The 13,644-nt window shown below is 34.3% G+C and overlaps 1 protein-coding gene across 1 annotated transcript in view; it reads right to left on the bottom strand.

Annotated features, from left to right (window-relative positions):
* Window positions 1-12,970, bottom strand: part of LOC131958686 (dual specificity protein phosphatase 19-like) — a 16,959-nt gene extending 3,989 nt beyond the window's left edge. The window contains exons 1-4 of the mRNA XM_059323839.1: window positions 12,795-12,970; window positions 12,183-12,435; window positions 2,978-3,024; window positions 111-263 (exon numbers count right to left, since the gene is read on the bottom strand). Of these exons, the coding sequence (XP_059179822.1) occupies window positions 111-263; window positions 2,978-3,024; window positions 12,183-12,411 (429 nt within the window). The 5' untranslated portion in view covers window positions 12,412-12,435; window positions 12,795-12,970. The remainder of the gene's footprint in view (window positions 1-110; window positions 264-2,977; window positions 3,025-12,182; window positions 12,436-12,794) is intronic.
* Window positions 12,971-13,644: the final 674 nt, after the last annotated feature.

Genomic DNA, 13,644 nt, shown 5'->3' with positions numbered 1-13,644 from the left:
CTCACTTAATATTAGGTTGTAGCTTTTACAATATACACGTGTGTAAAACAATGACATTTTCTTTTCTTTTTTTAGGTCAAATAGGCCAAGCTTTAATGTGTGTTTTGTACCTGTTCTTGTGCCTGATCAATGAAGGAGCTGCATTCCCCAAGATACGAAGTGATGTCTGTGTCTGGGAGGTCGAGGATCTGCAGCGTCTTATAAATCAACTGATCTGGGAACAGGTTAGTCACTCCGTAGGCCACATTCAGCACATGAGACACCTGACAGAGAGAAAGAGACACGACGCTCCTTGAGCAAATGACCCCTGAGCATTGACTTGTTTTTAAAGGAGAAAAGAGAGATATTCTGTCAGCCATATTGATGACATGACACAACCTGAATGTGACTGAGTGAGAGGGCAGAGAGACTAGTTGACAAAGAAAGATGAAGAGGAAAGAGGGTAAAAAAGAGGTAGAAAGGGAGGAGGAGGAGGGGAAAGAAGACAGATGGCTCCAATTCATTTTGCAGTATCTGTCTACTCTCACTTAAATTTAGCTTACCTCAGAGGGCTCAAACCTCTCCTCCTCTACATCTGTTTCTGGACTGCTTGTAAAATCTTACATCCTTTTATTCAAGTCAAAGGACAGGTCTGGTGGTAATATAGATTTTTCATTGTCAACAAATCGATAAAAAGGCCAAAACCTGCAGTAAACTGATCCACAAACAAATATTTAAAGCCTCATGCAGGTATTCCTCTGAGCTCCATTGTTGTCAGAATCCTATTAAAACATTAATGAGCATTTTCTGATTAAGACATGTGGGATATGCTGATATTATTCAGGTATTAGAGAATTCTTTGGACACATATTCAGGGCATTAGGAATAAGCCAATAGCTGCATAGCTTGGTGTAGAGATATATGCCCAAAAGAAAAGCCCACTTTTATGCAAACCACTCTCCAGAATAAATGTTGGCAGTGTACACTTCTGCAAACCAAAGATAGCATTACATGTCTACATTTTTAACCAAAAATACATTGATTAAGAAAATTTGAACCGCTGCAGCATGTTCTCATGGTTGCCTAAACTATGCTGCAAAAATGTTGATTACTGAAAAATACTAAAACACTTTGGTTAAGGTTAGGCGCCAAAACTACAGGTAAAGGTTTAAAAGACAAAGTCAGGCTTAAAAATGTTTATTCCACGCATAACTTCTCTCAAAAAATGTACGGTTTGGAAACTGTACTCTAGGAAACTACTGAGCATTTAAAAAAACTATACGTTTTGGTTGGTTTTTGGTGTTTTGTGGGATTTGTTCACATAAAAATAAGGAATACTTGCAGCCTCCCTCTTTGACCCTTTTGGATTTTTTTCCCGTTTTTGAATACTTTTAATTCTGCTACTTAAAAAAAATGTTTACCATGCCATGTTGGTATCATTTATTTCAGCACCTCGCCTATATGACCTGATACTTCAGTTTTTCACTTTGACTTACTGGATCAAGATTTTGAACCCAAAAGAAACAATAACATAAAATTGGATTTTTATTTTTTTCTAACTTTCAAAACACATTCATGCTCAATGAAGAATTTAAAATGTTTTATACTAAATATATTTGATCTTATCTCCAAAAACTGGCATGGAGTTCCGAGTCAGTACTTATGTCGTGACGTCATTCGGAAGTCATGCACTGCCACTTTTGTGGAACACAAGCTGGTACAGAGCATATTTCATCAAGTGAGTGTGTTTACATGCACACTTTTATCCTGGTTATGATCATGCTTTTAGAAAACCCTTATTATACGATTATTTATTTGCAAGTTTGACAGGAAAAACACTTTTTGATCATAAAAATACCCTGCATTTCCCATCTGTATCTCAATGTCTATCACTCAAAATCTTTATATATGCAATAATGATACAAATATAATAAATTCTTACATATATATCAACTCTAGATTTGGGGAAACCTTCTCGCTGCAGTGCCCTAAAAGCGCCACTGTGAAATATTAACCTTCACCATGTTTCTGATCATCCGCTGCCATGTTCACAGGTGCGTTCTCAAATCAAGTTATGTAGTAATTAGTCAGCCAAGCAAAAAATATAATGATTGATGATGTAATTTGGGCCCACCTGCTGAAATAAAAGTGAATTTCTGACTTCAGTGGTGCAGATGGTAGGGTTTTTTTTCCTCCTTTACTCTTTTCATCCATTACTAAACATTTGATAGAGAAGTTGAATCCAGCAGAGTGGCAAATGCAGCAAAGTTTAGGCAGCCAGAAACTCAAAACTGGGTTCATCCTCAACTGTTAAGAGACAGATGGTGGACATGCAGAAGCCAAACTCAGAAACCTGGATAATATTAGAATCAGGAAGATAAATAAAAACAGGTTTCTCTGTGTTCCATGTAAATATTATAGGTTTAAAATGATTAGAATCTAGAACAAATTTTTACAATGCATCTAAGACGAGATAAACCTTTATCTTACAATAAGTAAACACAGTTATTGCACATTTCCTGAGGTCTTTTTATTGAGATACCAGTGGATGTTTTTAAGTGCTCATTTCATCAATTATCCTTTGAGCCCGCTGTCATATCTGAGCTTTATTAGCTAGCTGTGAAACCCTGCTTGGTTTCTTGTTATTAAAATTTGGCAGTCAAGGTTTCATCCCAGCAACAGGAAGTGAAGGTATTTGTAATCTCTCCAATTCATCATCCGGAGACTGCACAGGCAGCAATATGCTCGTGCCCGGGAGCAGCCACTGCAGAGAGGAGTAGTCACATTTCTGTGATGTGGAGACTTACTGTAATCATTTACTCCCTCTGCTGAGCTAAACTGTCACTGCACGAGTCATGAAGCTCCTCTGGCTATTGGCTGGCTGTGGCCAAGCCACAGGGCAGCTACACCTACACGGCTGCCTCTAATCTCATGTCACTACACATGCTATCTCAACAAGGCAAGGGCATGCCCGCTCTATTGATCCCTCCACACTGACCTTATGTCTCTGCAGGGTGTCAATGTCATGCGCTGCATCCTGAGAGGCTGAAAAGGCAGAAAAAAAAACGACATGAGAAGACAGACCGGAGGGCATGCCAAAACTTATCTATTTAAAGAAATGCTTCCTGCAGGCTGACAATAATTGCTCAGTTAGAAAATTATCGAATGCCACTTCCCCCCCTCCATGTTCACATGAATATTTATCAGCATCAGCCTTGTTTATTTTTACGTGAGAGAGACAAAATGTTGCACTTAATTCAGCTGTGCAGTAACATCAGTGTGAGGACGATGGTGCTGGTTTGGTTAAAACGGTAAACACTGATTCATCTTTTATAAAGCCTGACCGATACGGGATGTCTGGTGCTGATAACGAGAAGAATTTTAGAGGTGAAAAAAACCGATAGAGTGAATGTGTGAGCTGGGATTTCTATTTTGCACCAATATGACTCTGCAAAAGTAAATAATAAAACATTTGACTTATATAAATATATAAAGTACTTTATAAAATAGTATTTTGCATTATTTGTTTATTATTTTATAAATTATACATACAAGTTATTACATTATACACCAATTTCCAGAAATGGTAACTTGTGGAAAAAAATAATAAATAAAAAAAATAAATAAATAGCTAGAAAAACATCAGTATTGTATGTACTGTACGGGTTCATTACTGACCATTTAAATACAGAATAAATAATAAATATAATAAATAGATGAAGAAACATCAATACTTCATGTTCAGTATCAGTCAATTACTGATATTAAATAAAATAAAAATTAATAGCAAACACACTTCTTAATCACCCCAAGCATCGTTTTCGGCATTATTGTGTAAAAAAGTTTTCCATTGGTGCATATCAGACAACATACACTGTAAAAAAAGATAAACAAAAGCTTCTAAATAAAATTGAGGCAACAGATTGCACACAATATTATTTAAAGCTAACTATGTTACAAGTTGAGTTAATAACAACTTAACAGGAAGTGTTAAGTGTCAATTAAAAATGGACAAATTCTATTGTGTTGGATCCATTTAAAATTCTCTTGATTTAGAATTACATACAATACAAAATTATATTTAACGTGATCAAAATAAGTAGATTCTATCTCAAACATTTTTATATTAAAGTCACTTAAACAACTGCCTCAAAATCAAGGACACATTTATATTTAATATATTTTATCAAATATATTAAGTAAAATGAAATGACTACAGAATAATTTATTACAGTGTATACACTGACACCAATACATACTGTAATTCCTGTGATAGGCAAATATCAGCCAACACTATTGGTTGAAATATATATCTGTCAGCTTAAATCTTTGAAGTTATTTATCAAAAGAAAGTTCCAAATAATCACTGGCTTCAGCATCTAAAATTTGATAATTTTCCCTTTTTCTTTTTTGTTAGTTCTAGTTCCTTGTTGAATATTTCTTGGTTTTAGACAAATCAAGTGATCTGAAAATGTCACCCAGGGATTTGGTAAAATTTGAAGGCATTTTTCCATTTTTTTTGTTGACATTGTATATACACCCTGCAAGATAAATCAGAAGTTATGAGCCTGGACATTATCCTTGACTGAGACTTTACAGTTATCCCAATCCCAGCAAGATGCTGAAAATGTGCATTAATTCAAATAGACTAATTCTTTCTTTATTGATCTTTCCATTGATAAACTACAATTAGTTCAAAGCTCTGCTGCCTTTAACAAAAACAGGACAGAGAGAACATATCAGTCCAGCTTCAGCTGACCTGCACTGACTCACAGTCTCTTTTAGGATGATTTTAAAGTCCTTTTACTTGTTTTCAAGGCTCTAAATGGTTTGGAGCCAGACTAAATTATTCATTTCTCTGTCGTTAAGAATCCTTCAAGGCCTTAAAGATCCTCTTCTGTTGTGTTTTTTACATACAAACTATCACACAAATAAGAAAATAGGCAGCTCTTTTTTCAACTGCAAAAACTATGTAATGACCGACTCAAGGCTCTGAGAGATGCCAGTTCTGCGACAAATGCAACGCTGAATAAATAAAATCATCGCCTTTTTCTGTTACTCTTCCTTTGTTTTATTTCTAACTTTCCCATAGCATCTTGCAATTTGCTGCCTCTTTTGTTGTTTAATTCATTTGGTTGCTTGCTTTTTATGTGTGTGCAGTGTTTGCAGTTGTTTTAATGTGCCTCTTTTTATTCATTCGCTCGTTTCTTCACTTTATTAAAGTAAAGCACTTTGAGCTACACCCCCTGCGTGAAAGGTGCTGTATGAATAAAGTTTTATTATTATTATTCCGGATAATATAAACCAGGAAACAAGCAGTGAGTAACAAAGAAGGCAAAGAGACCTCACATAAATACAGAGTTGTTAAAAGCAAACAGTAAACTCCGCCGTGTATTTGGTTTAAGCAAATGCTGCAGGATATCAGCACCTATATCACTTAGTAGCAAAACATTCAAACAAAAAACCTTTTCTGAACAGCTGCAGCAGCGAGGAGGGAAGATATCAGTCAGCAGAACCAACAGTGAAAAGGCTTACGGCTACAGAAATAAAGAGACAGCCACAGGAATAAGATGAGTTGTTTAGTAGCGCCAGGCTTAAAAGCTGCTGAAATAAACATTCAATATTATCTTAGAGCTGCAGAAAAAGAAGTTATATGATTTTCATGAAAAGAGCGAGCAAAGGTGTTTTCATTACAACAGCCATCATTACAGGAAGAGTCTGAATGCTGAAAGCAGCAGAGGAAGCAGGTCAAAGACTAATGGAGCCGCCCCAACGACTGTTTGAGCCGAGAAAAAGCAGATAATCAGTGAAGTTAAAACAGAATGAGCAACTGTCTTTTTGAATTTGTCAAATAAAACCCTTTGTGAATAGCAGGAGCTGGGTAATTATGTGAAAGAGACATATGGGCAGGAAACAGAGTATGATGGCAGGGCTTCCTCCAGTGGATTCTCTGCAGAGGCTCTCTGCCTTCAAAGTAGCACTATTTGCACTCTCTGCAGTAGCCAAAGCCACTTTCACATAATGCCAAATTCATGGTGTGGAGAAGTAAATCTAAATCCAACAGATAGAGCGTCTTTGGATATAAGCCAGCTCCAGCCCATATGTCTCATCAGTGTTGAAGGGAAAGATTTGAACTGACACATCTGCGAGCAGAAGCAGGAATGCCAGGATTTCTAAACACGAGTGTGACACGGGACCAAATTCAATCTGCTCAACAACACAGAGCACATCTCAGTGGTACTGAGCAGCAAATGTTGTTTAAAGTTTCTTTTCATTTCTATAGTTAGATATGAAACTATTCTTTATAGCAAGGTTGTAAAGGGGTGGTTGACGTGACGCTCAATTTTTGTGTTCCCAGTGACAAATATTACTAAAATTTGATAATATTTCATTAAATTAATGTTTTAATATGCAGTTCATTCTTCTACATCTAATCCATCTGCAAACAATGAGTATCGTTCTTCAACTATGCAAATATTTTGTTTTGAACATGACATTTGTCCACCGGTGCAACTGTCCTAGGTAGCATTACTTCTCTTAAAACAACTAATTTAATGAAAAATTAATCTAAATACATTAAAATACTTGAATGCATGTCATACGAGTGTTTACTTAATGAATCTAGAGGATATAAGTGTTAAGGTCCCTATGTAGAGTTATTATGACACATTACATTTTGTCTGCAAAACTGGTGTCCTCCTGGAGCAACGCCATTATGTAGATATAAAACAGGCATTAATGTGACCATCCCATTACTGAGAGGGGTCCTTCCAGAATCAGGAAAGACAGAAGACATCTCTGGAGCAGGTGGACTGCACACAAGATCAGTTCTGTCTCAAATATTTTCATAATATTACTATTTCCATGCAGTGTTGGAACAGGTCGTCTTAAGGTAGTCCTTTGGTACAACGCAGTTTAAGTATTGATCTGAATATTTTTATCAATTTACATTGATTGATCATTGAAAATAATGTAAATTGATAAAAATGTTCATAACTAATATGCCTTGGGCTTATCTTTCTTATCTGTCCAACATTCTCTGAATTAAAAAATTACATTCTTTATTTTGTTGCACCGGTGGACACATTTTAGGACTACCACACCAAAAAGTTAATAATATGCTAAATATATGAAGAATTAGAAATGGACACATTCAGTTTTGAATTATTCACATATAAGGGAATATAATTATATGTCATTTGACATATATTTTTTTTGAATTATTCACATATAAGGGAATATAATTATATGTCATTTGACATATATTTTTTGAATTATTCTGTTTTTCACTTTTCACGTCAACCACCCAAAGACAGATGTATCGGCTGACAGATATTATCAAAAGTGTATCTGTATCGACCTATATTCTATATTTTACACAATATGTAATGCAGGAAATTATGCTTGGCGTGATTTAGAAATGGTGAAAGCTATTCACTCTTCCTTACTTACTACTAATTAGCAATAATTCTGAGGTTATTGAGGGAAAACTCTTAGTTAATGGCTTACTGGTTGTATGATAAGGCCATGCAGAACAAGGCATTAATAACTACTTAATAATGACTAATTAAGAGTCAATATGTTACTTATTTGCATGCTAATAAGCAACTAATTAATACAAATACAACAACTTTATTATCCACTGAGTGGGAATTCCTCTTTGGTTTCACCATAGACATGTCTCAAAACAACAGCATAAATAGAAAAACAATAAAGAAAAAAACATTTCAAGGATAGAAAAAATATATAATAGCCTACAGCAATAACTGTACTTCACACATCACCCATTCAAGTACAAAATTTCATAAAAGCACACCACAGTACAAATCAAGCTAACAAATGTAGGTCTAAGACCTACCTTATTCAGAGAACTTATTTTTTAAGTCTGCAATTGACTGACACTGAACAGTAATGTTTATTTAGTATTTATTTTATTCCTATTTATTCTCCAAATCTTGAATATTATTTAATAAAGTTTGATGTTTGAATAAGTATAGCTCCCTGGATACATTTGCAGAATGGTGAAAATCAGTGTGCAATCCACATAAAAAAGCTCTTTTATCATTCAAGCTCAAAAAATTATGATATTTGCCGTCATATCGGGTATTGATGAATTTTCTCGCTCTAAAATCAGTATCGGCATCGGTCTCAAAAATATTGATCAGACTTTAGTCAAAAGTATGTACTGTATAGCCTACACATATGCAGTGGCAGTAGCTTGATAATTAAAGGTTTGAGTTGTAACTTTTATGCATTGAAGTGTCTAAGACCAACTAAACCTAAATTATAGATTTGTTGAGTTGTGTTCTTTCATTAACCCCAGTGTTTCCAACCCTTTTCAAACCTAGAGAAGTTTGTCATTTCAAACAAGGTAACAATCTGTTTCATTCGGTCACCAATAAATGGTAAATTTACATTTTATCCAGTTTTAAGCCACAATTTCATAAACATGTATTGAACATGTATTGAAATACAAAATAGTTGCGTTTGGATTTCCATGAGTCCACAAATAGATACAAAACATTTATAATAATGCTGCACAGTGATTATCAGAGAGATTTTTTGTGTATTTTATGACTGTTTTGCTGTCTTTCATTTGGCCATTCAAGTCGGTTTGTACTGATATACTTTAATGTTTCACTTATTTTGTTCCCAACAATTTCCAAAACTAGAGAAATACATAATTTTCATCAAGTTGATGACTCTCTTCATACAATTTTTAGATCTTGCTTTTTTTTTTTACTTCATATTTTAACTAGATAAGGGACTTTAGTCATAAGAAGTCTTGATCTCAAATTATCAAAGAAACAAACTGAATAAACGTCGGCTGAAACACTGATTTTAAATGTAAAACTTCTTTATTTTGTGTTTACTGGTTTTCATTAGCTGAGCATCACTCGACTCTCAGTAAAACCCTCCTGAAGGAATCTTAACCGGGAGAAATGGACTGCAATGATGGAAATTTTGGTAAAGACAACAACTCCCATGATCCAATGCTATTTCAAAAAGTCACCAAACTCCGTCTTTTGTTATCTTATCGAAAATTACAATATATGCATTTAAGCAGAAATAAGAGGGATATCAATATTCTCATCTAACTCTCAGCAAGAAAGCTCTGGACACTGGTAGGATGCTTTATTAGCAATTTATGGATATGCTGTTAAACTGACTGTCAGTGCGGTTATTATTAGGTAATTTGTGGTGTCTGCACTTTGAGCCCATCTGTAGACAAAGGTAATAATCATCACTGGCATTACCAAAGGATGACAGTATAATTATAAATATTACAGACACTGAAATCACAGAGCTAAAGAGAGCTGAGGGGGCACAAAGTACACAGAGAGGAAATCACCTCCGTCTCACAGGCCATATATGTATATACATAATGTGACAACTGTGACAAAACACTGGCTGCTAAGTGGAATGATAGCTGGATATGTGCTTGGACTAAAGACATAAAACAAGCAAATCAAAAAGCGTCTCTATTGTCCCACTGTCGGAGAGTCTCAAAGATAAAGAAGCATTTTAATATATTGGATAAAAACAAGATGCTGCACTGCAAAGATCTGATCCTGTAAAGTGTTATTACAAGGAAATGAAGCGTTTAATGACATTAGTGCTGACCCACTGTATAGCCTAACAGATGTAATATTTTATTGATCTCTGCTGAGAGATTGTCTCTCCTGTAGCGAGGTCAAAGCAAAGCTGAAGTGAAGAGCTTCCCCGAGCTATGAGGGGAGTCAATGTTAGGCTCAAGGAGACATCAGCAGGACGGAGACACACACACTGCATCCTCCAGCACCAAGCTCCCTGATGTCAGAATTGATTACACTGATTTATTCCTTATTAGGATTTTATTTATTTAATATATTATTTACATTTAGTCATTTAGCAGATGCTTTTATCCAAAACGACTTGCAGGAAAAAAGGGGAACAATCAAGGTATATATTAATAAAGATATATTATTAGGAAACTCAAGACACAGCGCTTTTGTTGTATGGAATACTAAAGTTCCTATAAGTAGGGTTGGAGAAATAAATGTCAATGTAAATGTGATGTAATCTAAATACGTATTACTTTAACTTTCAAATCAAACACAGAAAAAGCTGCACCCTATACTAAAAAATGGAAGAATTTTACCGTCACAAATATTATTTTTTCTGTCAAACATTTTTACAGCAGCTAAAATCCATTTAGCATATTTCACGTTTTAGAGTTGGCGGAATTAAATGACCAAGATGTACTCACTCAACGAAAATGTGTGGTCTGTTTTTTCTGGTTTACCTATTTTAATAGCATAAAAAATTCCATCCAATTGAGTTAAGTAATTTTTACATTGACAAAAATGTTTTTATCAATATAATAAAACAACAAATAGACTATAAGAAGTGTATGCAATGTTATTTATATTTTGAATGTTGATATATCATGTTATAATGTAAAATATATCTAATTTACAAATAATAAATTCTGTGTATATAAAATGCTGGGTTTTCTTTGTCCAAGTTAAAGATTTCTATGCATCTGAATGGTTCTTATTATGTTTTTCACAGCAACGTTTTTGGAATTGGGGTTGTAACAGGTAGCAGTGTGGCAGCCAGAAGCCGAAAGCAACTACCGGTAATTATAATCTAAAGTATAAAAAGACATACAATCATCTGTTGTCAAAGCATTTTTCTGGTGAAATGATGTAAATGCAAATAATAAAGGCACTAAAATTACATAGATAGTCATAAAAGTATGACATTTGGCAGAGAGTATCAAAGGAAATGTAGTTAGTTAAAAACTGTAGAAATGGAATTGACGAAATTAAACAAATGGTTTGCTTTAAATAAGCTGTCGCTAAATGAAAGTAAAACCAAATTTATGTTGTTTGGTGGTAAAAGGACTAACACTGAGGTAAAAATAAATCTAAATAATGTTGAAATTGAAAGAGTATATGAAACAAAGTTTTTGGGAGTAATAATAGATGATAAAATTTGTTGGAAGCCTCACCTAAAATATATAAAACAGAAATTATCCAAGTCTATTTCTATCCTTTACAAAACAAGAGATCTACTGAATAAGAACTGCCTTCATTTGCTGTACTTTTCACTTGTGTTGCCTTATATGACATACTGTGTTGAAATTTGGGGAAATGCATATAAAACAAACCTAGATCCAATAATTAAACTGCAGAAAAGAGCTATCAGAATAATAAATTAAGTTGGATACCGTGATTCTACAAATCAGCTTTTTATAAGATCACACACGTTGAAATTTAAGGACATTGTATATTCAAAAACATTAGAAATTATGTTTCGAGTGGCAAACATGTCAATTCCTGTTTGTATTAAAAAAAAAATTAAATTAAGGCAGGGGATTTATAACTTAAGGGGGTTGCTAATGTTTGAAACTCAGAAAGTCAGAACTAATCTCAAATACAGATGTGTGTCAGTTTTGGGTGTAAAATTATGGAATGGACTAAATGATGAAATAAAGATGTGTAATTCTATGTTAGTTTTCAAGAAGACTTTAAAATCTAAAATTATCAAGGGTTACAATGAAATTTGATTGAATTTGATTTTTCAGTTTAAGGTATCATGTGTTTTGTAACAATGTGAATTACTCAGTTAATGTAATGTATATAATGTAATGTATTTGCATGTAGATGGTACAGGAGAGGCAAAAATAAGCCTTGGGGCTTCAGCCTATTCCTTTTTCGGTTGCTGTCTGATGGATTCTTTTGTAAAAAACATGATTTTATTTTGTTGTCTTTGTTTTGTTTGTTGTTGTTGTTTTTTTTGTTGTTTTTTGTAACCGAAATAAAGCATTCATTCATTCATTCATTCATTCATTCAAATAAGATACTGGGTTCACTCTATTTTCAAATATCACCCACAACATCCTAAAAAACAAAACATTTCACTCACTTGAGAAAACTCCCCATGCTCATAAGATTTAATTTGATCTCATGATGACCTTTTTATCTTGAAAATCACTCTTGCTGTGGCCTAAATACTTCACTTTTCCTCAAATCAGACAACATTTCAATACTATTAATACTTGCAGAACATGGAGTAGGTGGAAGTAGCAGACAGCAACAATAAAGGCACATGTAAAAGTATAAGTGTAAGAACATACATGTTAAGCAGGGAGTCTACCCTTGGTAAATAAAGGTTAAAACAATAGGCGTAGTGTAAGTATTAATGGGGCACATTACCCAGCAGTAGGAAGGGTCTGACGACACCAACTCGTAGATCCAGACTATTATCTTCTACAAATCCATATCCGCCTCCCTCCTTCAGCTCCTCAACCTCCACCTCTCCCTCTCCTCCATCACCTCCTCTCCTCTCCAGCAGCTTCCTGCCTGTCACAGTGGTAACATGTGTGCACTGTTTCTTCAGACGGGCTTTGGAGAAGCCCTGGATCTCCTGAGACAGTGAATGCATCTCACCAGGGTTTTCAGGACTAAGCTGGAAAAAAAAACAAAGACAGGAAGATGATTTGTGTTTATCTAGGAAATAAAGAGGTAAAATAAATGACGGGAGGTCTTTTTTTAGTGGGGCAGTGATTTAAAAGAATCGTGTCTTAACCACACGCTTTGTTACTTTGCCAGTATTTTACAGTTTTAGTACACACTAAAAGCGCAAGAAAAGTATGTAAAATTAACCTTTATGGTGCATTTACTCAGTTAAGCAGTTAAACTATGTGCAAACTGTGAAACCTTGAACTGAAAAGTGTGCATTTAGGTGTATAATATGTTCAGATAATGTCTGATTCTGCACGAAATCACGGAGCATTTATCATTTGGGTTCCTGCTTCCTGTACCCACCTGGTCTAAATGTATTGAATTCTACTGAAAATCCCGGCAGTCAGATCATCTCTGCTTTAAGCCTGTCCATAACATTACTGCAGCTACGGTGTTGATTAAAGGATAAAAGCGTGTGAGAAGCAGAGCCAGTGCAGCAGCATTGAAGGCTTTAACAACAGAACTGACAGCTGAGTCGGAAGCTGCGTCAACAATCTGATGCGTTCAAATGTTCACTGTAAAATTGTTAATTTCAAAACTTTAGTAAGATCTGTGCTCAGGGTGTGGCTGATCATGCTGTCAATTTTTGTTCATTTATTGAGCTATCTATCTATATACATTGATCCTTATTTGCATATCTCTTTTTAGTAAGCTTCTGGAAATATATTGCAGCCAGTGGTTAAATGCAACTAAGAACATTTAATCTAAATTATAGAGGTAAATTGTACTTTTACTGCACTACATTAAACTGATAGCTTTAGCTACTCATTACTTTTTAGACTTTTAATAATAATATGAATCAACTAATAAATGATTATGTATTATTGTAGCTTAAACTACTCTGCAGGAAATTCAGAAATTAAAATGAACCCCACCTTTACCAGCTGCAACATTACAGTGATGTTCACATGATTGTATTGCAATTTATAATCCAGCAATATAATATATTTGATTCTGCATAATAAGTGCTTTTTTTTTTAGCATGTTAAGTACATTACATTCCCATAAGTAAATGTACCCATTTTGCAGAATTGGTCATTTGCAATAATAATAATAATAATAATAATAATAATAATAATAATAATAATAATAATAATTTAATGTTGATTATATTTTAGATTATTATTTAGATTCTGCACTGAAGTTCTCAAAT

The sequence above is a fragment of the Centropristis striata genome, chromosome 20 (assembly GCF_030273125.1).
Source record: "Centropristis striata isolate RG_2023a ecotype Rhode Island chromosome 20, C.striata_1.0, whole genome shotgun sequence".
NCBI classification, from domain to species: domain Eukaryota; kingdom Metazoa; phylum Chordata; class Actinopteri; order Perciformes; family Serranidae; genus Centropristis; species Centropristis striata.
Note: the sequence above shows the minus strand (reverse complement) of the source record. Positions and strands in the feature narration are given on the sequence as shown.